This window comes from Hippocampus guttulatus, chromosome 1, assembly GCF_054856545.1.
Source record: "Hippocampus guttulatus isolate MCC_2025c chromosome 1, RoL_Hgut_1.0, whole genome shotgun sequence".
NCBI classification, from domain to species: Eukaryota; Metazoa; Chordata; class Actinopteri; order Syngnathiformes; family Syngnathidae; genus Hippocampus; species Hippocampus guttulatus.
The window spans coordinates 22706032-22732463 of record NC_141261.1 but is presented as its reverse complement, the minus strand read 5'-3'; the positions used below and the strand labels follow the sequence as shown (position 1 = coordinate 22732463).

Genomic DNA, 26432 nt, shown 5'->3' with positions numbered 1-26432 from the left:
CGTATTTACCCGTTGAAACAAAGCGGTCCTTCATCATCCTGTGATGACGGAGTTGAATGCGGTGATACAATACTGGTGTGTCATGCAAGTATACAATCAGCTGTATAATGGATCATTACAGTGACAAAAAAAAGCATTCTGTGTGATAATTTGGTTGTTCACGTAGCTTTGTGAAAAGCCTGATGGAGAGAAGTGGAAAGTGGCATGAGTAAGCGGTCATTAGACTTCAATTTTTATTCTGATCTTGCTAATTGCAGTGTACAGGCTTGTGTGTTTGCCTGCATCCACACATCCATATCTTCTCATGCATTGCTTTTTTTCTGTTTTTTTTGACCTGCCGTAGCTGTTGCCTTGACAACCGGCTTCTGAGGTCTGTGCACGTGCGTGCAATTGCGATAAATCTCGCTTTCAATATCGGCTGGGCCGTCCTCGGAGACGCACCTAATGCCTGCATCACTCAGCTGTCCTCCATCTGGAATTGATTTTCTTATTATGTCATTCACCAATGCTCGTCGTGTAATGTCTCCTGATTATTCTTTTTTTTCCTTGAGAATTAATACATTGCCACAGAGGATGAATCAGAAGTTCACACAGCCTTTGGCTGTGTGTACAACAGGCTTTAGGTGACAGGGATTTTTACACTATCAAAGTAAGAGCCAGTCAAAGCTGAAACGGGCATTTAGTGACAAAGGAGAGCCAACGCTCCTCAGTTGGATTCGGACACGTCTGCCTGAAGTTTAAATGAGTTCCCAGAGAAGCTGTCCCTGGCCAGTGGTAATCCTTTATTCCTTGCTGTTATTAAACAATAACCTCCCGGCTGCTTTTCTGCTTTACATGCACCTGTTTGCACATCCCTCATGAAAAAGAATTGTTATGAGCTTGGTCGAACAGTGCTGCATTGACTGCGCACCAGCACCATCTGTTGGTGGATTCAGGGCAGAGAACAGCCTCAAGGGATGAAAATCTCCCGAGCCTGCCTTTTGGTTGACGTTCGATGTTAATGTTCTTCCCATCGCGCGAGCAATCTGCCATTCTCGTAAAAGAGATTCGAAAGTTAGTCGTCAAACTTGTCTTAACTGCTTAATGGCCACCCACCGGGTCAAATGATTTCAAGGTTAGCGCCGTGAGGAAGTCAAGGGCAGAGAGCGAAGAAATGAAACAACCGCACAAATGAACACGACTGTGCGAAAAGACAAATTGAGGCAGATAGGGAGTTTCCAAGAGGGGTGCTCAGGAACTCCTGCAGCTTTCTCAAAGCCAATTTTATACATTCAAGGTTCGTATAATGATTCTGATGCAAAACTGCGACACCTGAGCGTGACCTTGTTTGAAGTTGCTCTCGCACAGAAAGGCGGCTCTTGACAATTCAGAGAGCAGCTCGTTTTGTTTATCAGATAGGAATCTGAGATCAAACTCAGACACGATTCTTCCTTTCATTCAAGAAACGGATTTAGTATGAAATGCCACCATTACAAACAAATTATTCAGTTGGCATTCTGAAGCTTTGATGTAATCCGACCACATCTTGTGTTGTTCTCCGTCTGTCTTTATATGGGTTCTGGTCGAGAGCTCAGATTTCTCCCCCCTTGGCACCCTGTGTCCTGAAGAGCGTGGAAAAATAACACGCACACACTCGCGCTCACAATTGTTGACCTTGCAGAGCTGCGACTGCTACATGCAGCCTCTGTGTGGACGTGTCCAACACTGAAGCACATAAATCAAGGCAGCAGCTGAATAAATGAACAGGAAGCTACAAAGAATGGAAATGAAGGTCGGAGAGACATACCTGAGTCACAATGAAGAGTGAGAGCTCTGTATGAGGGGTGGTGGGGGGGGGGGGGGGGTGCACTCCTCTTTCATTGACGTTTTCATAGGAAAATGTGCTGATTAGCGCAATACGAACCAGTCCAACACCGCCGCTTGCTGATGGGGCACAGTGTGTATGTGTGTAGCTCTCCTGTAACCGCGGTCACCTTGGTCTCGTCTCGGACTGGTGACTATTTGTCATCAAGGCCCAGATCAGGTTGCACCGCTGTCTGGTTCAACCAGGAGACAGCCTAGTGGAGGTAGGTTGCGTGTGTGTGTTCTTTGCAGGTAGGGGGAAGTAGTTCATCGTGTTGTCTGACTGCTGGGCGTGCATAATCGACAAGTTCATTTCTCTCTTCATGTCATTGTGAAGCTACTATGGTGAAATAGATTTTTGCGTTTGACTTTCCTGCATACTAACAGTTTTAATTGTCTGACGATAACAGCTTTATATTTTACAACAGCATCCTATTACTGTTCCTCTACATACATTTTTATAGAGCAACGTAACATCCGCTGTGACGTGCTCCGCGTTAATCTCGCGAGAAAAAAATTTAATCCTGTTAAAATTCATTTAAATGAATGCCAATAAAAACGTGCTAAACTGACAGCTCTAATATATATGTATAAGTATAGTAGCAAGTATGTAGCCGAAACCTTTCTACCGGCGCCTAATTTTCGGGCTTTTCGAGCCTCGTTCAGTCCCTACTACACAATCATGTACAGTAAAATTGTCTGTGATTTCACTCTGCAAATCCCCCACCCACCATTTGAAAGAACCACTGCGCCATGGGTATGGTGTCAAGATTTGCAACTCCAATACTGTTCAAGCAACATTAAAGTACAGACAGAAGTCTGAAAACAGGAAGCCCCGTTTGATGCTAATTCATTAATGTCATGGTCTTTAATGATACAAAATACATGATAAAATAAGAGATGTGTTTATGTACGCATGCAAGAAAATGTTTGCACTTGAGCAATGTGTTAGACTTCACGAATAATAATGTGCAACACAATGAGATACTGTATTGCAAGGCAGTTTTGCAAATCATTCACTTAATTTGAAAAGCAACTCTTTAATTGAATCCAAAATTTGTCCTGCAACTCGGGCTTTGAAACATCTTATTTGAAGCCTTGCATTATCACTGAACTCTTTGTAAACAGATTTTTTCCCTCCAGTCCTACTTTGCCCCGGGACATTCCTGCTGATTGTTCCTGTTGACATATTTACAGTGAAAACTGTTGCACGATGACCACAGATCCGTTTGCGGCAATTGTTTACTGAAATCTTGGTCCAACTGGACCTGCTCTGATTAGACTTGAATGGAGGGCCCAGCGAGGCAGTCATTAGAGCCAATTAGAAGTAAAAAAGCGTGAGAGTGACTGTACCGCATGCATGCATGCCCTCCCCTTTGGCTTATCTCTTTTTGTGTGTGTTGACATTACATTCAACTCAGTACAATTGTACTTTAGCGATTTCAACATGCCCGTTCTGCGGGGCCTGCACCAAATCGAAGTCTTGTAACGCAGTACATCGAGTTTTAGGGATGCAGAACTCCGTGAAATGAATACTGAATTGTTTCTACCGTTAAATGCAAAGACGAGCCTCTCCGTAGGATCTCGTGAACACATTCTGTAAGGGCAAATAGCTCATCCTGTCAGGAAGATGTAAATAAGTTGCTGACTCACTATGTTCCGTGTGAACTGGCTGACACAACATGTACAGTATGAGTACTGGTCGATTTCACTGGTGAAAAAGTTCAAGTCAGACAACTGACGTTAATCGAGAATTGCTTCCTGTCACGATTGAGAATGGCCACAAGTGTTAATTGTTCTGACCAAGCTAACGGGTTTTAGGCACGTATTCTGCCCAGGGCCAAACCAACTTAATCAAAGTATAACTTCAACAATGTTGAGGCAAGATGACATCTAAAGGATTTTCATAGCCTGACCACACGGTTCCCGTCATACATGAATTTGCGAGTGCAGAATTCTCGACTCAAACGTAGTTAGAATCCAAGCAGTCAGTTCAGACATTGGGGGAAATGGACGGCACTAAGAAAAAGAAAAGCTTCGCCCCTGTCATGGATGGCCACATGTGTGCGAAAACCTTTTGACTGACAGCTGGTGTGTTTCGGATGGCTACGTACAATGGCAGATTAAGGCCCATGTCCTGCACACGAGAGTTTTGTGAAGGTGGGAGAAACATCCTGTCACATATTTCCACATCTGATCCATATTTCATCTGAGAATAACCAACTCTCCCCTTACACCACTAATAAATTGTTCATCTTTGTTACAATTGATGTCAAAAATTCAGTTCTAATACAATGAGCACATTCCCTGAGGAACAGTCGTGCGGGCTGAGGGAGAACGGACGCTCTAATCAGTAACTGAAGGCTCTGCAGATCGATGGCGCGGCACAGGCCAGGGCTGCGCTTCCAGTCAATGATACGGAAAGCGTTGCTGGGGCAAGCAGAGTGTTGGCTCGTTCCAGGCCGGCCGGCTAGCTCACGTGCATCTACGATGTGGAGGACTGATTGCCGATCTTGCTCCAAGTGAGATGCGGGTCATTACTGACATAGTCATACAACTTCTGTCAATCGATGAGTATGAGCCGTTTAATCAGCCCGACAGCTGATCAAATAAATAAGGGGATGTGTGACCCCCTCATCAACGGGCTTATATTCGCAAAAGGAGTCCTGCGCCCTTCTGTAGAGTTCACTGTCACATCCTTCCTGGTTGCACATGTTGAAATCGAAGAGTTGCTGACTTGCACCAACCGGCGCTTGTGGAAATGTGGAATGAATGGAACTTGCACACTCAGGATATCTCCTTTGACTGGAATCATTTCTCAGCACTCAACTCGTGACCTGCGCAGGAGGAGGGGTTCCTCCTCTTCCTGCTTTGTTCCTGTTCAAGAAGGTGGAGTGGGATTAGTGCTTTATCTTTCAGATTTTTGCTCTCTAAGAAATTAAAAGAACTCCTGCCTAGAAGGACACTTCTTTCCTCTTCTTATTCCAAACTCTGCCCTTCACTGGGGATGATTTAGTGTGTAACCGGTGGAGCCGGCTCACTTCCTTCGCACTGCAGAGGTGCCCCTGAGCAAGACATTGAGAGTTCAGGGGCGAAACACGGTTGTATAGGCTCCTCATTCAAACATATCTCCAGAGATTGGTTCAAATTTCTAATGAATCAATCTCCCAAGTGTCCATTTTGGGAGCACATCATCAGGAGAGCTGCAAATCAGAAAATAGTTTCCTTATGAATTTAGCTCGCTTTGTCAAGGAGCCATCAACTGCGGCTTTCAATGAGTATGTCCAAACAGCTGATTAATTCTCTATTGTAGCAGTCGACATCAAACTTGTTTCTTTGCCAGTGATGAGGTCTGATGTGAAAGAAATCACACAGCAGCAAATGAAATGAAATGACCAACCGATAATTATGTACATGTGTTATTACTGTTTTATTTAAATCATATTTTGCGTTTAAAATAACACTTGAAGTAAAGGTCATTCAAAGACAGTTAACAGTTTACTTTGAGCTGATCTTGTCTTGTAACTTTTATAGTACATTTACAAATATGGGGAAGTGTGTCCGAAGTGTGTGAATAGAGAAAATTGTGCGTGTCCTAATGCATCTCACATGAGACTATTTTTTGACATTATGGATGGATAATGACAGCTAGAAAGGACACAAGAGAAGGGACAAAACAATGCAAATTGGTTTTCCAAATAGTCATGAAAAATAGTTCAATGTATTATTTTGCAGTTCGGAAAGAAATTAGATGTCTGATTTGAGAGCACAATTTTGAGGAAACGATTTAGCACAATATGCTCCAATATTTTCTAGACGGTATTTATTTACTGTACGTTTCAAGCAGGGATTTCAGATTCATGTGCTGTCGTACATCATATCCGAGTTTTTCATTGGCCCACTGTTAAGGTGGGTTTTAGTTTGGTTCATCAATTGGTGTGCCAGCTACCATACATAAGTATGCACATTTTAGTACTGAAGTTTTTTTGGGGGGAGTGGGGGGGGGGGGTAATTGAATCAGCTATAAATTCTGAAACATTGGATTTCTTTTCTGAGAATGGAGATTTAGAATTCACCCACACCCCACCCAATTCAATACCAGCCAATTCTGGACCAAGTCTGAAAAGATGTTTAAAAACGTCTTTGGGAGGGAATGAGTTAATAAATAATATAATATAATATCAATCTTTCATTTCTGTCCTGTGCTCTTTTAATAGTAACATGTTGTCTAGTTAGCTGAAACTGCTGCTATGGCAGCATCTGTGGAAAAAGTGGAGGCCGCCATTCGTGACTGGCTTTGAATCATCTGTTTCCATCCCCTAAACTGCCACATAGTTTTTCCACACAGATTAAATAGCAATGAATTCCTGCAGGTTCTTCAATGTCGGACTTGGTGGCAATCGCGCTGACAATTTACAACCTTTTCACTTTGTGTCCAAACCCTTCAAATTAAAGCCTCTTTTTTATACTGGCTGATTTCATTCTTGTCATCTTAATGAGGTCATTAGGATGGAATTCATGGTGTGCTTTCAATTTTAGAGGAACAGAAGCTGAAAGTAAAGTCTCTTTGTGATGCCCGAATCGCGCAGCGACAGGCCAAGAGTGATGACAGCCATTTGTGCCTTCTGCCCAGATCGTAAATCTGACATGTTTTCCGTTCTCTTGTGTCAGCCCCACTTTCTCCCGTGTTCCACCTGATCAAGGACTGAAAAGACGTGTTGGTGCCGCTGTGAGAAAGACTTGCCTTTATTTGCTGCGCCGACACAAACAATGACTTCTGCCAGAGTGGACAACGGAGCACGGAGGTTCTTGAGATATTTGCCTTGTGGACTTCTGATGCCACCAAAGCACTGGTGGCTTTGCCAGGAAAAAAAAAAAGCAAGACTGAAGAAACAGTTGAGAGCAGCTATACTGTCGCGCGTCGGGGAAGTTACTGGTGCAATGTCTCAGCAGCATTATTATCTCTACTACGGCTGTGCCTCCGCTCGGTGACAAATTCGTTATTGGACGACAAGCAGTTCAAAACGTTCCGTGATCATATCACGTGCACGTCTCGCATTTGTGCTGCAGTCAGCGCTCAACATTTATTCATACTTGGCTGCTCATGAAATCTTGTGAGGGATTTGCACTGAATGAGCGGCAACAAGACATTTCTCGTCACCTGCTGTTTATCTGATTCCCGTTGTAGCAGCTAGTGAATGCAATTGGAGCGGAACGGCAATTATTCTCCTTATAAGCCTTCCAGTCAATGTCGCTTGCTCATTGATGTCACTGAGTTGTGCCTGGATTGATTGCATTGCCGAGCGGTCACACACCCTCCCGCACAAAAGATGTCATTTCGACACACTGGAGATACAGTATGTTTATTTCTGACTGGGATTCTGCTGACAGACCACATTGGCTTGATCGTCATTTGGGGAGGGATCAGTTGGTTGGTTGGCCACCACAGAGCTATTAGTTTTGGGGAGCAGATGGCGGGGGTGTTGTTTTTTTTGTGCTTGAAGATCATCACAGGACATTAGAACAACTGACAAAGGATCATGATATTTGAATCTTTCCGACATTGTGTGTATTGCTATCCTTTCGCTATATTTGTTCTGCTGGCTCTGCACAATGTGGATACTCTTGCTAAATATTTCCACAGATTGTGTGTACGTACACACAGAAAAAGACCTAATTGCAGTTTAGATTGGAATTGATTGATTGATTTTTTTTGGGGCGGGCAATGGATAGGGTTGGATTTGTGCCTAAAATGGTGAGTGCCAGTCTGCCTTGTTCCCAAACAGAACACCAGGAAATATGTTACCCCCCCCCCCCCAAAAAAAACCTAAAATGTCCCATGATGCTTTTTTTCCCTTACCGGAGAGAGCATTTTGGGTCAAAGTGCCGTGACACAGAGAAAATGGTGGCTTCTGTCTTTCTCAAGGACAGTGCTCTGGAAGTGATCTGGTTTCTAAGCAACTGGTCCTTATTTGCATATTTTTGAGTACCGTAGTAGTAATCGTTCAACCTGCAACCCACTGGCCCCAAGCCGAATGGACTGAAAAACGGAGTAATTCCTGCCTTGTAGGATGACAAATTGAAACCTCACACCCCTTTCTGAGCTCGGGGCCGCAGCCCCGGTGTTGTAACCGAAACCGGCTCATTTCAAAATAGTGAGCAAACTAAGAGTCGTGGTTCCTCCCTCCTGGTTTGAGTGTGTTTGAATGGGGATCCACGAGTTTATGCAAAAGTCTACTTACTGTGATGTGGCATTTTCATTTATGGTGTGTTGTGGCATTTGTTTGACCAGACTTTTGTTTTCTCAAAAGCACAAAACACAAACAAAGGTTTTGTAATAATTTGAAAAAGCTGAAACGTGTTAGTGTTGTGCGATTACGGGCCCATCAAGGGCCTGCACTTTGAGCGTGCACGTGCTGCTCAATCGGCTGATTCTTTCATAGGCCGATGACCCACTTTCCCGCCCCGACACACATTCAATAGGATCAGCTGATCCCAAGTTGTCTTCATTGGCAAATATCACTGAGGGCGTCTGATTTCAACTGCCGCCCACTTTCTGCGCACACTACATTGCACAAACCATCAGCTCCCTTGACTTTTCTTTGTTCAACAATGTCAGCCAGTATGCTTGCGTTGATTGGTGCTTATTTTGTTAATGCTGCACTCCTCGGCTTGGATGTAAAATTCCAGAACAGCCGCACGTCTGAATAAATTGGCTACAGATGGCATAACTTTTTTTTTTTTTTTTTTGGAATAGCGGTCTTGACTGAATCGTTACTGCGCCACATGTTCTATATCAAGGGTAGGCGGGCAACTCATGTCCTCAAGGGCCGCTACCCTGCATGTTTTGGATTTCTCCCTCCTCTAACACACCGTATTCATATGATCAGCTCATCAGCAAGCTCTGCAGGAGCCTCGAAAACAATCCCGATCATTTGAATCAGGCGTGCTGGAGGAGAGAAACATCTAAAAATATGCAGGATAGCGGCTCAAAGTGAAACAGGTGTGATGCTCTCACTGCAACTTAAATAGACACACCTTGACCAATCCCATCTCCCCAGCCGAACCCAGCTTGTCATTTTACATCCCGCCTCTTTGAATTACCCAGCCACCCTCCCCACCCACAGCTATTATAAACACGCCTGACCGCAGTGCTCCCAAATGACATCATTGCACATTTCTTCCTCCCCCTGGACCGATTGTGTGCCTTCAGAGTTACTTGCCATGTCACTTTCTGACCAACGAGTGGCACTGTTACTCCTGAAGGACCCCCCCCCCCCCCCCCCCCCCCCAGACTGCTTCCCATGGTCCGTTTTGTCTGCCGGCAGTGGCAGGGCCTGGCTCTTATACCCGCCTCAGTTATTTATACCCGCTGTGGTGTTTATCACATTTACAGACAAAGCCGCTCTGAGCGAAAACCACAAGAGATGCTTGTATTGTGACTGTAAAGACAAGACAAGAACATGCTGATTTGATCAAATTGCACTCGTAAATTGACATCAGCAGTTTATTCCCGTTATTCACGCTTTTTCTCACTGCTCATCACTGCATTGTTAATGTCACTCACAGAGTGTTTACCACATTGGGTCACCTCACGTGGGCATATTTTTAGATCAGACGAGTGTGCTGTAATGTATTTCTGTGTCGGAGGCCGGGCTTTGGACAATAAGCTTCAGAGTAATTTGCTGGCTGGCCAGCAACCAAACTAAGAGGAAATTGTTTCAAAAGGACAAACGGTTCCGGCGCCTAATAATGGTAACAGTACACCATACATGACCTCCATATGTCTTTTATGGAGTGAGGCAGATCACATATGCATGCAATCAAGGGTACAGCTTTGCCAGAGTTCCCGTAAAAAACAAGTTTACTGCATTGCGAGAACTAGAACGCAAACGTGGTTAGGTTGTAATAGTGAAATTCTGCTTGGTTCGTCTGTGTGCACCCAAGAAGATCCAGACAAGACAGGTCAGCGGATGTCTGAATACTGTCCATGTCCTCCAAGTGGTTCCATGCCTTCAGCCCACCTGACGGGCATATGTGTTTGGAATGTGAGAGGAAACCAGAACAAACTTGCTCAATCTCCAAATGAACATGCATAAAAGTCAAGAGTGGATGGTGTTTCGGAGCCATTCAGATGGCGTTTCATCAATCTTGCTGGTTGGTTGAAATGATACTGGTGTAATGTCAGTGGACTAATACAATACATCTTTATTTTTTATAACGTCTTCACAACAGCTGCAGCTGTAACAAAGCGATTTACGCAACATTAAAGGAGGACAAGGCAAAAAAAAAAAAAGAACTCAAAAAGACACAAGCTAAAAGAAGTTCATAGATTGCACTTGACCAGTGTTCGAAACCACATCACAATCGATCGATGAGCTTTGAGCAGTCCTTCAGGCAGCTCATCTGCACAAGCTTTGCTGACAAAACATGCTCGGCAGAGGCGACACATCCTTGAATTACCTTTTTTTCAGGGCCAAATTAAAAACCATATTTGCAACCAGATGCTTTTTGGGCAAAGAAATTATTTGTTCCCAAGCAAAAGAATCATCCCCCCCCCCCCCCCCACCCTCTAGACAAAGTCGTCTGTATATGCTTTTGTATCAAACTATGACATCAGTCTGTTCTAATTGTTTCCAGACCAGGCAAGGGCTGAGTTTTCCTTTTATTTTTCGTTTCTTAGCCCAGAAAATGCCGATGATGTTAAACTGTGCATGATGTCAACGTAGACTGCGGCGACATACCAAAATCTTGTGACCCAAGTTTCCAGGAAGCGATCCGTTTCCTCCGTCATTTCGTTTGCTCTCCTTCTGTCCTGTTGTCTTTTGCAAATCTTTGCAGTGCACGGGAAAATCTTTGTCTTCCTTTCTCTCGATAGCGCGACATCTGTTTGTGTATTGCTGACCACCGTGTGCCTCTTTGACCTTCCGCAATGTGTCATGCGTCCAACTCGAAAAAGAAAGGAGGACTTTAGATCTCGGGGAGGGTGATGAAGTAGGAGCAGAAAAGCAGAGCGACCATATGTATTGAGTTGAAGAAATGGTGTTTTATGAGCAGTGAGAGGGCCTCTGCTTGGAATTTTCAATGACATCATTCCACAGCAGAGAAGCATGCGGGCTGAACACAGGAGATGGAGTGGGCCTTCACCAGACAGGATGACTAGACGGCATCGTAACACAAGAGATCTGGAGGCAGCCAGAGGATTCCACTGGATCGGCTCCTAGAGTTGTCATTACCAGTGGAACACAGCACTTTTACCTTGGATTTCAGAACTATCGGAGCCTCGTTCTTATCTCCTTCCCACACAAATAAACGTTGCTGCTTCTCTGATCCTGCTGGTCTTTTAGGATTGCAACACTCGCACTGAGACCGCTATCATCGCGCAGATATTGGAAAATCATTATGAGATAACTCCTAGCAAAGCGTCATCTTAAATATATTTTGTTCCCTAATGGCTCCGTTTTGTTTCCCGGCACCCAGGAGGAAAGAGATTTTTGTTGTGCGAGTGGCTCGGTTGCAACTGGAATCTGTAAGTTGACTCTCGGGAGCTTTAGCATTCACAGCTGTAGGCACTCGTGAGCAGGGCCGGGATTCCAAACCAAAATAGATCAGTCGTCCAGTCGCGCCCATGGTCATCCTTCATAATTGTGACTCCTTTGACGAACCTGCTCTGTCTGCCTCTCATGAAAGGATCTTTTGGTATGGACTGTTCCGATAAACGTCTCCTTCCAGTTTCCTGTGTCTGTTGTCATTAGACAGAAAATACCTCGAACGGAGAGCAGTTTTACCCCAACCCCCCTCTCTCGGGGGGTTATTAGTCTTCAACTCTGTCTGCAAAACAGACTCGGTTGAAGGGTCAACCGCAAGCGTGAAGCTGGATGGAAATGGAACTGGGAGCTTGTCGGCGGTAAATATCATCTAGGAAATTGGTCAGAGGAAAAAAAAAAAGGCAAAAAAAAGAAATGTTGAAGATGCTACCATGTGTTTTATTTATTTAGTATTTTGCAGATGAAGACACCGAATCCCCTGTAGTTCTTTTCTTAGTTCACGTCACTCCACGATCTTGAGAGGCTCTATTAATAGAAGTGCTCTCTTACGTCTCGACTCACTTAAAGATCAGCTAACAGAACATTTGTCGCATCCTCTCTTCATACTATTCCTTTCCTGTTTATGTACTGCAGTCATTTGTCCCAGCTCCAACTCTAGTCTTTCTTTTTTTTTTTTTAAATTTCGATTCGCTGATAACACTCCGGAACAATGTGATTTTCTTACATCCTTTGCCTCTGGGTCAGTTTTGTGTCCCTCTTCCCTGCAGCATGAGTGTTTCACAAGGTTTTTTTTTTTCCATCCTCTTTTTTCTGGTTCTACCCAGCTACACTAACACCCCCCCCACCCACCCCCCCACCCCCCCAGCACCCCACTCGCCACAGCCCGCCCTCTTCCACAGTGCTCAGGGTCTGGCAAAAACCCACACTCCCCAGTGTCCAAGCCTCCGCCCCCCTCACACTCTTTGCAGCCCGGCACAACGAGAACACAGAGGAAGAAAGAGCTAACCAAAAATGCTCCACTTGTCTGTCAGAGATTATTACAGCCTGCCACTTAGCGCTGACCATGTCCGCCTACCTACCACTGAGTGCATTTTTTGGCAGACCAAGTGATGCAACCGACTGCATGGCGCGTGGCGATACAACCAACAATCACAGATGGCGCTTTGGAGATGACTTTGTCCATTAGAGAACGCTTCTAGGCATCCATAAAGACAGTGGAGACTGGCGGGACCACTGATGTTGGGTGGCGTGTCTTGCTAGTTGGTGGCCAGCATGTGGTGTTTGCAATGTAACTCCGAGAAGACTCAGTCCCTGCTGGAGCTGGAGCTGAATGGCTGGTAAGAGTCAGAGGAGAGTTTCAAATGGGAGCGTGTTTGTTTTGGGTCTGCTTGTGTATGTGTGGGGGGCGGGGTGGGGGATGTGGTGAATGCATGAATGTTTTGTCAATGGATGAGGTTGAGCTCATAAAGCTCTGTTTATTAAACAGCAAAGAGACGCCTTGTGTGTGGTGTCCCCTCATGTTCTGCACTTATTTGCCCATAATCCACATCATAGTTTACCAGTCTGCGGCTTATGTTGAAATAGAGTGCCAGTGCACTTTAAATGGTCTCTCTGAGTCACTTCATGTCATCATGGTGTATTACTTCCCATTGCACCGACTATCAGTGAGTTGTGGATTGTTTCCCCGCCTTTTGAAGGGCATTCCTGTGGTGTGTCGCGGCCCTCCCGCTTCCTGGACATGACTGTGCTCTTTTTTTTGTTAATTATTATTTTAAAAAAGCCGGATCAAGGGCAGGTGTTGAGTGCGCATCGGAGGGTGGTTGAATCAGTCTGCACTGGAAGACAATGACATTGACTCAATTGCTGTTGTTGTGGTGTTTTGTTGTTGAGACTTGACAGCAGAGAGGAGGAGGGCCGCCTTGATTCAGACAGAATGAGGTCTGGAAATATACAAGGGAGCCATATTGATTTGCGATGACTTTTAGTCCTGTAAGCACAGCCCACTTTGCACACTCAGTCACATTTTCTGCACAGTGGTTTTGTTTCAAGCAGCATTGAAATACCCCAAAATCAAAACCATCCTTGGCCAGTTGTAGGTTTCGTCAACCAGTCCAGTAGACCTCTGCAAATATTCACGGTCCGGCATTCTCCAATTCACCTGTTTGTGGATTTTTTGGGTGAACATATCCTCCATTATTCATGGGGGAAAAAACACACCTATTTGCAATTTTCTGTCATGTGTGGTTGAAACAAACAATCTTGTGTTTATTAAAACTGGACTGCCCTGAAAGATAAAAAGTCTGCACTTTACCATCAGCACCTCACTGTCCGCCGAGCAGTATTTCTCCATCACCTGAACATCTGCACGCAAACTCTGTAGCTGGATGGCTGAGTCTGGCGTGTTGTCTCTATAGCTATAACCTTTAGCTTAGCATGTAAACCACCTTTAATTTATACTTTTCAAACTTTTTTTCTCATTACAAGTTGATGTTGCCTTGCGCAAACCCGTTGTGGGCTGTTTGCAGCACTTTTGAGCAAGGCATTCATTGGAGGAGATTATCAGCGATTGCTATTTAGCGGCAGCATACTTGCAACATCACTGTTTTTATTGAGCGGAGAATGTCAATGGTGTTGGTCAGTCGCGATGGTATGGCTTAACGGAGCTGGGGTGAGAAGAAATATAAATGGGCCATGTTTAACCAATCTTTCGCACAGGCAAAAAATCTATTTTCGGGTTATCAGTGAGCAAGACACAGCCACCGACCATATGTCACCGTCCGCACTTTCCATATTGTTTTACAGTAATATTTAACCATATTTAGAATTTCATATGTACGAGTCGATGAAAGAGCATAATTTAAAGTCAAAAAATATACGTGAGCTATGTACATATTGCGCCAGTTATGTCCACATTAAGAGCACTTCTCTGTAGAATGTTATCTTTGATTGTTTGGTGCACTTTTATTTTTAAAGCCTGACTTTTCCCAGCTGCAGGAAGTTTTTGCACCGATGGTGCCCAAGTGTTGCCGACGAGACCCGCTGGGTCTTGTTGCCTTGTGTTGTGAATAAAAGTTACACCATAGGCTGCGTCATGTCATTATCTGTTAAGTTGTTGTGTGAAATATTCAGAAATAATTATTTGGTGGATTGAACACGGAAGAATCTTCTGTATGTGTTTTTGGAAAAAGAGTGGGAGGTGAACACAATACGTGGTCAGATTTGGAATAATTTGAAGAGGCATATTTTTCTGCCTCTCCGACATTCAACTTTCGAGATTCCAGTGTAGATAGCTCTGGTAATTACAGAAAACTTGCAGACATACAGTAGGCCAATGTAGAAGCCTTTCTAATTTAATTTGGGCAGATTGGTCGGGAAACGTTGCTGGTCATATGGTTTGAAACATAGTGTTTGTCCTTTCATGTTAAACATCTGCTCATGACCCTAGTTGAGTACATTGCACTTATTAAAACCAGGCTAGTGTGTGTGGGTTTTCCAGTTGTACAGTTTACAATAAGATGAAACGGTCCTTCAAAGCGTTTGATGTGGGGGACAGTCGCATGCAGACGCATACAAGCGGGGAGGCTTGAAGACAGTTTGTGATTTGTGGAGAATCCAAACCCCACAGCTTTTGAACCCAAATGTTTTATGATACTCTTGTCAACTTTGTAACAAGCGCCCACTGAGCGACTGTCAGGCTGTTGGATGGAGCAGCATTCCAGTTTGCAGCCATGCCAAACGGCAACTTGTTCATCTTCGAGCGTTTGGTGTCAAAAGATTCCATGAACGCAAACGGTTGACAGGTCGGCCATTTGGCCACCACACGACCAGCTCCGGCAGCTAGCATGTTGCTGTGTGGTCCTCCAACCTTCTACCTGAGGAATTCATTCCCCTGAATGTGTGCTTGTGAGGGCTGCTGCTTGCATCTGTATTTATGAGCCCTCTGCAGAGCGAGAACATCTGCTTTTGTTGTCTTTGAAACACATGTCGTGTGTGCGTCGAGGGCTGTGATATTGAGGTGTTGCCAAATATCATGGAAAAATGTCTTGGGTGAGCAGACAGATGAAGAAGGTAGCGGGGCTGTATTACACTGGGATACTGTCTGCTGCTTTTGAGTTCTTACTCATAGTCTACTTTAAACCCGAGTCAATTTGGGCCCCCTCCAGGAAAGCATGATGCACTTCCTTAGCAACACAGACTGACGCCAACGAAATTTGCCGTTTTTGCGTGCATGCCATTTGACAAGCTGGAAATCGTAATGCTTGGCCATTTACACTATTTTCTTGACTCTTTAAATTGTGAGGGAGGGGAAAAAAAGACTGATAGGAGAGTTCATTTTCTAGAATGCAATTAGTGCTGTAAATGAATACTAATCAACTGGTCGACATTTGATCAGACTGCATATTAAAATATATTTTGGTCAAGTATTCGAGTGGGAAGTTCAGCTGATTCAACCCACTGCTTCTTCATTTGAGAGGCAGCACCTCACGGCAATCTGCTCTTCATTAACCTTCCTCTATTCCCAGACCTCCTATAGATGTGACTCTGCTTTTCCGGGATGGAGGAATGTTTCTCCCACAGGCCCGACTGGGGGAATAGGCTGAGGGCTGTGCAAAGGTTTTTTTTTTGGAGCGGGGGGGGGGGGGGCAAACTGCCCTCCAGATCCCTCAATCCCGTTGCTGCAAATCACTGCCAGCTGAGCTGTTTATCCATGCCAACGTTGGCGCTGGCGCTCCCGGTGGATAAAAGCGAGCAGAGAGTCGCACGGCACCGGGTGGATATCTTTTGCCACTTTTTGGCGGACGGAGATGACACATTTCTCTCATATTTTGATGTTGGTTTATGTGTTTCGATAGTTTTCTAAAGTATAAGAGCAAGATAGTCTCTGGAATAGTTTGCTGCGAGTTCTCACCCTCTTTCCCTCTTCAACATACATTTCACTCCCGTGCAGGCTCTTGGCATGCTGCAAGCGTTTCTCTTTTTCTCCTCCACTTTTCACCACTCTGAGCTTCTAACCTCATAGACTGTGCTTTACCCCCCACCCCAGCACAAAATTGAAGGAAATATGCTAGTTACCCACAGAAAAAACAAATGAACAAACAATGTCCTATTTTTTTAAATGATTAACAAAAGCCACCAGCTCCCATCAAGATTGCTCCGCTAAGTGCTTGTGTCAAAATCGAAGTCACAATGCTTTCTGTAAAGTGTAATTTGACTTTAAGGTACATTTTCAAAATAACCCCAGATGACCGAGTATGTGCGTACTCTGCAAACGTAGTTCGGGTTCATAATTGAATTGAATTAAACACAACTTTATTGTCAAAGTTGTATTCAATTCAATTCAATAATATGTCTTCGGTCACTTCTTTAGCTGCTGGCCATGTATTTGTGATTGTCTTCCACTCCTTTCCTGTTGTTGGAGATTTGAAATGAGGTGTTGGCTACTCAGCCAATTCTCATTGAATGAATACAATGATCAATGCTTACCTGTATATGTATGCTATATATTGCTTCAGGTTTCCAGGAGGATGCTCAGCATTCTGTGTGTTTTGATTTTGAATTTATACTCCCAAGTAGAAACAATAGTAATCAAACCTTTCACAATTCCTATTTTAAAATTCTTTTGAGTCACTTTTTTTCATAGTTAGTACTTGAAGCAGTGAGTTCTTGTTTTAGTTGTGTACTGTTCGAATTGAGGTTTCACTTTGCCCGGTGGGTGAGACATGTTGGCCTTTCAACTCGCGTTTACTCACAGATAACATTTTGAAAATTCCGTGCCACACTCATTTTTGCATCAGAGTTCATTGGTTGGCCCAGAATTGATGTCCTTTGACAGCAAGCTGTTATGGTGGCATGTTGAAGTCAGGCTGACTAATAAAGGAAGTGGGTTGTGTACACTACGCGGGTGTGTCGAGTCACAGCTCAGATGCATTTGCTTACCAACGAACAGGGGCCGCTCTGTACCGTGCAGCAGAAGAAATGCGAACGTGTAGCCCGCTCACGACACATCGTAGCTGCCTGCAGAAGTCGTATTTGCTCTGTCGTTGTATATGAAAGTGGACTTTGAGACAAGTGCCTCAACAGTGTGACGTTGCGCCGGCAAACATCATGCAACTCCCTGCGCTCACTGATTGGCCCTTGAGCTGGCATAAAGGGAAGTTTCCTAGAGCAATCTGTGTACTCTGGACCTGACTCGGCTGCAAGAATGGTGGACAAGATGTGGAGGAAGAGTTGGCACTTTATAGAAAATAGAATGTCCTTTCGCAATAAACAGTCGCCTTGTTATTCAGCTGAGTGTAAGAGTGAGTGAGTAACCACTGTTTTTTTTTTCTTCACATTAACTCTTGCCACATCCAGTGAGCTCGTCGGCGGACTCTATTTGGTCTTAGTTTGATTGTTTCTGTAACATCGGTGCAGATCTTGGGCCATTGTCTTATTTCTATAATTCTATAATTAAAAACAATGTGCAGACATTTCGGTCTCAAATGTCTGCCATTCAAAATTAGAATCCTACTTGTACACGCAGTCATTATTTGTCCACGAGAAGTAGAAGGAAGTTGCACACTGTACTGTCTTTTATGGCATAACACTTGCAGTATTCAGCTCTTTCCACCTGATAAACATTATAATTGTATGAATATTGTTGAGTAAAGTCTCCTCATCCTTTTTTTTGGTTGCAGTGTGGAAGGGGACGGACGGTCCAATGAGAGCGGCGCTTCCCTAGATCCAGGAGCAGGATATGGGCCAGGTCCGGTGACTCACGGGTCGGCCATCAGTCCTGATCGTTTTGAGAGCTCCCTCTACAGCCACGGGGTTCAGCCTGGCCCTCAGAGACCCCGTCGGCCTAAGCTCCAGCACTCACAGTCCATCCTTCGGAAGCAGGCGGAGGAGGAGGCCATCAAGCGCTCTCGCTCGCTCTCGGAGAGCTATGAGCTCTCCGCCGACCTTCAGGATAAACAGGTATTGGTCAAATGAACGTGGACGTTGTCGAGCATCCATGCCAAAGACACATTAGATCAACAATGGTCCAATTTCACTGCGTTCCGTCTACTCTTCAGGTGGAGATGCTGGAGCGTAAATATGGCGGGCGATTCATAACGCGGCACGCGGCTCGCACGATCCAAACCGCCTTCCGCCAGTATCAGATGAACAAGAATTTTGAGCGTCTCAGGAGCTCTATGTCTGAAAATCGCATGTCCAGACGCATCGTTCTCTCCAACATGAGGATGCAGTTGTCGTTTGAGGGTGCCGAGAAAGTGCACAGCTCCTACTTTGAAGGGAGGCAGGTGTCCATGACAGAGGACGGCGCCCCGCTGTCCATGTTGCAGTCAGAATGTGGGGATATACAGGTCCACCAGCAGGCCAATATGGCGTCTCATCCGCCCCCACAGGGTGATCTGACAGATGCCATCACGGAACTCGAGGACGCCTTCTCCAGGCAGGTCAAATCCCTGGCCGAGTCGATAGACGACGCACTGAACTGTCGCAGCCTTCAGGGGGATGAAGGTCCGGACCCTGAGGTGGAGAGGGAGGTTCCCTATCAGGTGAAGTCCCACTGCAGGGCAGCTGGACACATTCACGATGACTCGATGGCATCGTACAGCGATGTTACTCTGTTCATTGACGAGGACGACATGTCACCTCCCATTGCTCTGTCGAGGGCGGGAGAACAGGCCCCTGGCACAGAATCAGCCTTGCGCTTGCGGTCAGTTAACTCCTCCCAGGACTACTGGCCTATCGACCCTAAAGATGAGGGTCGTGACACGGACACGAGCTGCCGCAGCACTCCTTCTCTGGAGTGCCAAGAGCAGCGTCTGAGAATGGACCACCTTCCTTTGTTGACGATAGAACCTCCTAGCGACAGCTCCGCCGAGTTAAGCGATCGCTCCGAACGGGGATCGGTCAAAAGGCCGCCTGTGTACGAGCCGCACGGCCACATTATAACCTCATCCCATGCAAGCCCCAAACATATTTCCCATGGACCTCCGCCACGAGCGCCGTCACGTGATGACGATGCGCCTCTCCGTCACCGCCACCGCCAGCTGGAGAGCCACCTAGCTATCAACGGCTCAGCCAATCGTCAGAGCAAGTCCGAGTCCGACTTTTCGGATGGGGACAACGACAGCATCAACAGCACATCGAACTCCAATGACACGATCAACTGTAGCTCCGAGTCCTCGTCGAGGGACAGCCTACGAGAGCAGACCCTCAGCAAGCAGACCTACCACAAAGAGACCCGCAACAGCTGGGATTCGCCCATCTTCAGCAACGATGTGATTCGCAAGAGACATTATCGCATTGGCTTGAATCTCTTCAACAAGTAAGAACCAGGCACAAGTACATTGTAAGACTAGCGTTTGCGTATTAAGTAAGTATTAATATATTTTCCTCTTATCAGGAAGCCAGAGAAGGGCATCCAATACTTGACCGAGAGGGGCTTCATCCCTGACACACCGGTTGGTGTGGCTCATTTCTTGCTGCAAAGGAAAGGCCTGAGCAGGCAGATGATCGGCGAGTTCCTCGGAAATAGACAGAAACAGTTCAACAGGGATGTCTTGGAGTGAGTATGATGCTGTGGAAGCACTTATACCAGCATCACTCCAGGGATGTAATGCTATGATGTACCGTATTTTCACGACCATTCGGCGCACCGTATTGTTGGGCGCAGTCTCATTAACGGGTGCTATTTCTGTATTTGACACATAGACAAAACGCACTGTATTATTGGGCGCAGTTTTACAGTGGTAAAACATACGCCAGCTTAAACATACGGCATGCATGCGCGCACGCTAAAAACACGTTAGCTTGAAGCATACGGTAGCATGCCAAGACATACGGATACAAGCTAAAAACACATTTTTAAAAAGGCAACGGAAGCAAAACTGAGTTCCGTTGTATTTTATTTAGCCATCGTACAATGTACTCACGTTTTTCGATCAATCATCACCCAGAAATCCATCAAAGTCCTCATCTTCTGTATCAGAAGATACTTTGCCAAAAACTCGAACAACAGTGCAAGTAGACACGTTCGTCCAAGCAGACACAATCCATTCGCAAATTGTGGTGTAGCTCGCCCGGCGCTGCCTCTCACTCTTTGTAAAGTTGTGTTTGCCATCGATCATCCATTGTTCCCATGCCGCTCGCAACTTGACTTTGAACGCCCGGTTGATGCCGATGTCCAGCGGTTGGAGTTCTTTAGTCAAGCCTCCGGGAATAACGGCAAGCTCAGAGTTCATTTGCTTGACTTGGTTTTTCACCGCTGCTGTGAGATGGGCACGCATGCCAAAAGCATAACCGATGGCTTGAAGTTTGAACTGAGTTTCGTAGGCGTGTCTCTTTGTAGAATTTATTTTCGGGGGTTCTTAGAAACCAAAACCGAAGTTGTTTTGCAACAATGCACATAGCCACACTCTATACAGGTGTTGGTACCTGCTTGTAGCGTCCCTTTAGCGTCCACTTACACGCCCACCCTTCACTCATTGGCGGACTTCTTCGCCGCATGCCTGTCCTCACTCACGTCTGCCTTTTCTCTCTCTCTCCATATATGCATATATACACGCCCACCCTTCACTGATTGGCCGACTTCTTTGCCGCATGCCTGTCCACAGTCACTTCCGCCGTTTCTCTATATAAACAGCGTGTCGGCTGTCAGTCAGGTTTTGGAACTCAGCGCATACACAAGACGCTCCGCATCATAAGGCGTCCTGTCCATTTTGGAGAAAATTTAAGACTTTTAATGGCGCCTTATAGTCGTGAAAATACGGTACATTGGTTCAATAAATAACAGACATATGGACATATTTGTCCATTTTTAAAATGGCATTTTGGTCAAACATCTTGTGAGGCAATGTGTGGTCCTGATGGAAAATTGTGTCCACCTCCATCATTTCAATTGCGCATCCCTGTCCTGTACTGATCACCAATCAATTACACGACAGCCGAGGGTCTTCAATGAATCACACAACAGAAGATCCAACATGGGTGCACTGCACTGTACTACTTTGCTGGCCGATACAGTGAATAAAAGACAATCAAAAAGTAGCAAATATTTTCAAGATCAAAAGTTGGGCGCGCATCATTGTTACTTCAAATTCATCTGGCAATCTCAGAAATTGTGTGATTTCTGTAACGAAGTCATGCTAATGTGACCTTCTCTTTTGCAAACATTACGTTGTTTTGCAGAAGATAATGTTATCCTAGTGATAGTTATGTGAACCCTGATGTAATATGTTTTGTTGCTGTGTGACGTGCATAATCTTGTATATTTTGCCCTCCATCTCTCTGTATGTGTGTGTGCTGTGTAGCTGTGTGGTAGATGAAATGGACTTCCAGAGCATGGAGCTGGATGAAGCCCTCAGGAAGTTTCAGAACCACATCCGTGTCCAGGGAGAAGCCCAGAAGGTGGAACGACTCATTGAAGCCTTCAGGTACACTTTTATAACACTACGGCACAGCATTCTGCATAGGCACATTCTGACGACAAATATATCCTCTTTACACCGTGGATGAGCTTGATGGTGACCTACCGTAAAAATCCCGTGCATAATACAAATCCATCCGTCCATTTTCCGATCCGCTTATCCTTACAAGGGCCGCGGGCGTGCTGGAGCCTATCCCAGTTGTCTTCGGGCAGTAGGCGTGGGACACCCTGAACTGGTAGCTAAGCCAATCGCGGGCCATACATTGACGAACAACGATCCGCGCTCACACTCTCACCTTGAGACAATTTAGAGCGTTCCTTTAACCTGCCACGCATGTTTTTGGAATATGGGAGGAAACCGGAGCTGGTGAATTACTTTTCAAAGGCAGTTTATTAGACATATATGACTCTGCAAACTTTGATGCTGTCAGCCTGACACAGTTGCCGTTCCTACTGATCACTTTTTAACAAACCAAGCTTCCTCAAATCTGCTTTTTTAGCCAGTAACGTTGTTACTGTCGTTGTGACATCACTTGGCGTTTACGAGCTTGTAGGTTGGAGTTCATAGCTTGGCATGCTCATCACAACCCCTTGCTCACACAAATACCGGTAATCAAATACCATATTGGTTTAGCACAGTTTAATCAACTGTGCAACTGATGTACATCTTCAAATTAAGTAAATCCAATGGATATTTTTTTTTCTGTCTCAGTTGTCCCTCTTGGCGGTCTTTTCAAAACATAAGAGGTGCAAGTGGAGGAGCTTGATCCAAAACAACGAATAAGGGGGCGACTTTCAACCTTCATGTTTTGCAGTGCACCGTGAGAGTGTGTTATGGGAGCATTAAAAACATGGACTTGTACAAATCCGATCAGATGATAACCATGAATAGCAGCAAATCAGGGCATAGTATTATACATGAGTACAGAGGAGAAAACAATACTTTTTTAGGTTGATTTTAGGGCGGGGGCGCATTATACGCGGGATTTTACGGTAGAACCCCACAAATCACATAACTGTCCATTTTCATAAAAGTATGCAAATTGTTTATGTGTTGTTCCTCCTCTGGATAAGGGTATTGCTGCAAACAAGGAACCATTGGTGGCACATACTTCCTATTCCCTTGAAGCAACATTTCCTCACAATTTACATCATTTCCCCCTGCATTACGTCATCCCGTACCGTGTCATGTCATCTCTCCAGCCAGCGCTACTGCATCTGCAACCCGACGGTGGTGCGGCAGTTTCGGAACCCGGATACAATTTTCATCCTGGCCTTCGCCATCATCCTCCTCAACACAGACATGTACAGCCCCAATGTCAAACCTGAGAGGAAGATGAAGCTGGAGGATTTCATCAAGAACCTAAGAGGTTAAAAAAACTCATTTGCATATTGCACACAGAATTTATTGAAAGGTACAGCAAGCAAAACATGCAGGCAAATGGTATTTGTTTCATTAAGTTTGGCGTCCATCTACCAAATGTTTGCCAGTCATCTCCAGGCTTTTGTCAGACTTCCAGAGATCATACATGCATTCGAAAGAATCACTTTGATTAATCCAGAAAATGGCTGACATCAAGTTCAAGTCAGTGCATATGTCAGTAGATTCTTTTTAGAGTCTAAGTTTTCCTATAAGCCACAAAAATCTGTCGATTTCAAAGTAAACTTACCCCACATGGCTCAGGTGCAACCCTTCAAGCAATATTTTCAGGAGGCGTTTTCAGTCAAAGCAGGACCCCGACTGATGCTTGAGGGACCTGATTTTGAAAAGTCTAGCAAGTTTATTGTGTAGGTCACTCCTGCGCTGTCAAGTTCCTTCAAATTAAATGTTCAGTTGCTCCAGTCAGCAAGAATAATTTATTGCAATTAATTCCTTCTCTTATTGACTGTATAACTGTGGCAGGCGTGGATGATGGGGAGGATATACCCAGGGAGACCCTGGTTGGAATCTATGAGAGGATCCGAAAGCGGGAACTCAAGACCAATGAAGACCATGTGTCACAGGTCCAGAAGGTTGAGAAGCTCATTGTTGGGAAGAAACCAGTGAGTAGCAAAGTCAAGGTTGTCAGTTGAAGACACACAAACACACGTTGGGCTTAAGATCAGCCAGGCAATCTTATAGAATCACTTTGCGTCATAGTTATTCTAAATTTCTCCTAAAATTTCAGTGTATTTTTTCATCCAAGTAGGTGAATAAAAAGAAGTAATGGGGGCACCTTTCACACCTTTCCACTCGAAGCCCTCCAGATATCACCCGCTGCTTTTGTCCAATTAAAACCCGTGCACGTTCTCATCCGTACCTCGGGGAGGGAACACTTTTAATACGTAAACGGCTCCACTGCCACGAGTGCCGTATTGAAGTGACTCACCAGCCAGTTGTCATTTCATTTTGGTGTACTAACGATCAAAGTTCCTGCCCCAAGGTTGCGTTTCGAAATGATGACGCAGACCACGGTGTCTCTGGCATGCAGCAGTGTGATTAAATAATGCAGCCTCTGGGAGAGCTTTGTCTTTTACGAAGCACTTGGTTTCCGGTGGGATGAAATCGGCTGCAGCAGCAACAACTGGATGAGCTGAAACTAATCGCTCATCGCACTGAGTGGCGGGATTGTCCCAGGAGCACGCTAGCATACAAATCTCTTTTGGAATCGTCATGAATAATGTGATAGTCATCAAATGCCACATGCTGAGTACCTTTTTCTAGGGGGTCTTTTTTGTTTTGTGTCCACCATTCTCTCACACTCCCTTGTGTACCGCTGCATACAAAATGCACGGTTTTGCATACGGTTGCAAGGCAGCGAGTTGTAGAAATGAGCATACCGTAAGTAGATTATGTTCTGATGCTATTAACATTTTTTTGTATGCTTTGCTTTTAGATTGGATCACTCCATCATGGCCTGGGATGTGTAAGTTGCCCAAACAAAATCTACACTGGTCACCCTAAAGAGGGGAGAGAATCACTCACCGTCTATGCTCCATTAAATTCTAAAGGGGAGAAAAAAAATGTTTTTGTGGTAAATGGCGATTTCTTGGCCATGCCAAGTCTTCACCTGATTGGTCAAAAAATGATATTCATAATTTTTAAATTAAAAATGTTTTACTAAATGATACTGTACACAACGGGCCAATCACCAAAAACAAAATAAAAACGCATATATTTTTTGTTACCACTGACCACAACCTGAACGGTTTCAAAAAGGCTGAAGTGACAATGTGGCTGCGAGAGCAATTTCATCTTCGAGAACAGTCAGTTGTACTATAAATAGTTCCTTTACGCTGTATGTCAAAATGAAAAGAACAGAGAAGTTAGAATTTAGACCACACAAAGCTTGCACGATATACAGAAGAGCTGCAGCAAATAATTTGCCTTTGCAAAGATGTTCAGTTGTTGTCGCTGGCCGATGTAGAACAAGGGTCATCATCAACACAATGCTCTCCAAGCCCCGCATTATAGTAGCCTGTGGGACTGTTCTAAAAATAGCTCACCAGTTACGAGATGCAAGCAGTGTTGTAGGAGTGATCATTTGAAAATGTTAACACTTGGAGAGATTTAAAGGGAAAAAGTGTTGAATAGTCCCGTTTCCTATCTTGCAAAATTGTTGGTAATAGCGAGAACTCCTTAACGGGATCCGTGTCTTTACAAAGATGAATCTCATCAATTATCGGCAATGGGATATCATTACAGGTCATTTGAGTGGAATTTCTTATTGCAGAAGTGTGTTTCAAACTGGTAGCACTTTGCATTAGTCAGGCGCCGAGAAGTTGCTCTCAGTTTCAAAAAGCTTGCTGACCGACCTCTGGTGTCAGGTGGAAGCAAAACAAGTCAGCGTTTAGTCCTTGACTTTCATCTGGAGTGATTCATCCCATTTGACTAGAGTGACCACTGATGCGTTGATCCGTGTTCTTTTTTTTCCTCTCGCAAGGTTCTGTCACTGCCCCATCGCCGTTTGGTGTGTTACTGCCGCCTCTTCGAAGTGCCAGATCCAAACAAGCTCCAGAAGCTGGGCCTACATCAGCGGGAGATCTTCCTGTTCAATGACCTACTCGTGGTAAATGTCGCCCTCATCTCTTTGCCCGTTTCCTCTTCTTTCCTGACATCCAATTCTCTCCTCATCGAGTCTTTGTATGTTTTTAGGTGACAAAGATTTTTCAGAAGAAGAAGAACTCTGTGACATACAGCTTCAGGCAGTCCTTCTCCCTTTATGGCATGCAAGTCATGCTATTTGAAAACCAATGTAAGTTGTTTGGATGGGGTTTGAGGTTGTTGTTGTCCCCCATGGCTGCACTCACTTGCCAAGTGCATGTTTTTAATGTTTGCGTGGCACAGTGGTATAGTAACACCATGGGGTGTCAAACTAATTTTTGTCACGGGCCATGTTGTAGATGCGGTTTCCCTTGAAGGACCATTATGACTTTTGTGAAACCATATAAATGTTGATTACATAGACGGCGAACAACAAATTGATGGATAACTCGTTTTGACATCAGAAGTCAAGAATAAGGGATTATTCAAAAATTGTAATTATTACATTACATATGACAATTTGAAATTTTGGTTCAGACTTTAGCAAGCATCATGGAAGTTGACATGCTTGAATTGCTTTCACGGGCCACATAAAATGATG

General features: G+C 44.8%; 1 protein-coding gene across 8 annotated transcripts in view; it reads left to right on the top strand.

Annotated features, from left to right (window-relative positions):
* LOC147211012 (IQ motif and SEC7 domain-containing protein 1-like) overlaps positions 1 to 26432 on the top strand; it is a 106878-nt gene that overhangs the window by 69548 nt on the left and 10898 nt on the right. For 6 of the 8 annotated variants that reach the window (XM_086120240.1, XM_086120202.1, XM_086120210.1 and 3 more), the window contains 9 exons: positions 18068 to 18347; positions 18446 to 19707; positions 19786 to 19947; positions 21692 to 21814; positions 23011 to 23177; positions 23711 to 23850; positions 24684 to 24713; positions 25731 to 25856; positions 25943 to 26042. In XM_086120240.1, coding sequence (XP_085976366.1) covers positions 18068 to 18347; positions 18446 to 19707; positions 19786 to 19947; positions 21692 to 21814; positions 23011 to 23177; positions 23711 to 23850; positions 24684 to 24713; positions 25731 to 25856; positions 25943 to 26042 — 2390 coding nt within the window. Of the gene's footprint in view, positions 1 to 12366; positions 12728 to 17580; positions 17694 to 18067; positions 18348 to 18445; positions 19708 to 19785; positions 19948 to 21691; positions 21815 to 23010; positions 23178 to 23710; positions 23851 to 24683; positions 24714 to 25730; positions 25857 to 25942; positions 26043 to 26432 lie in introns of those variants that run through there. The other 2 variants (XM_086120233.1, XM_086120218.1) reach the window with 2 other exon arrangements.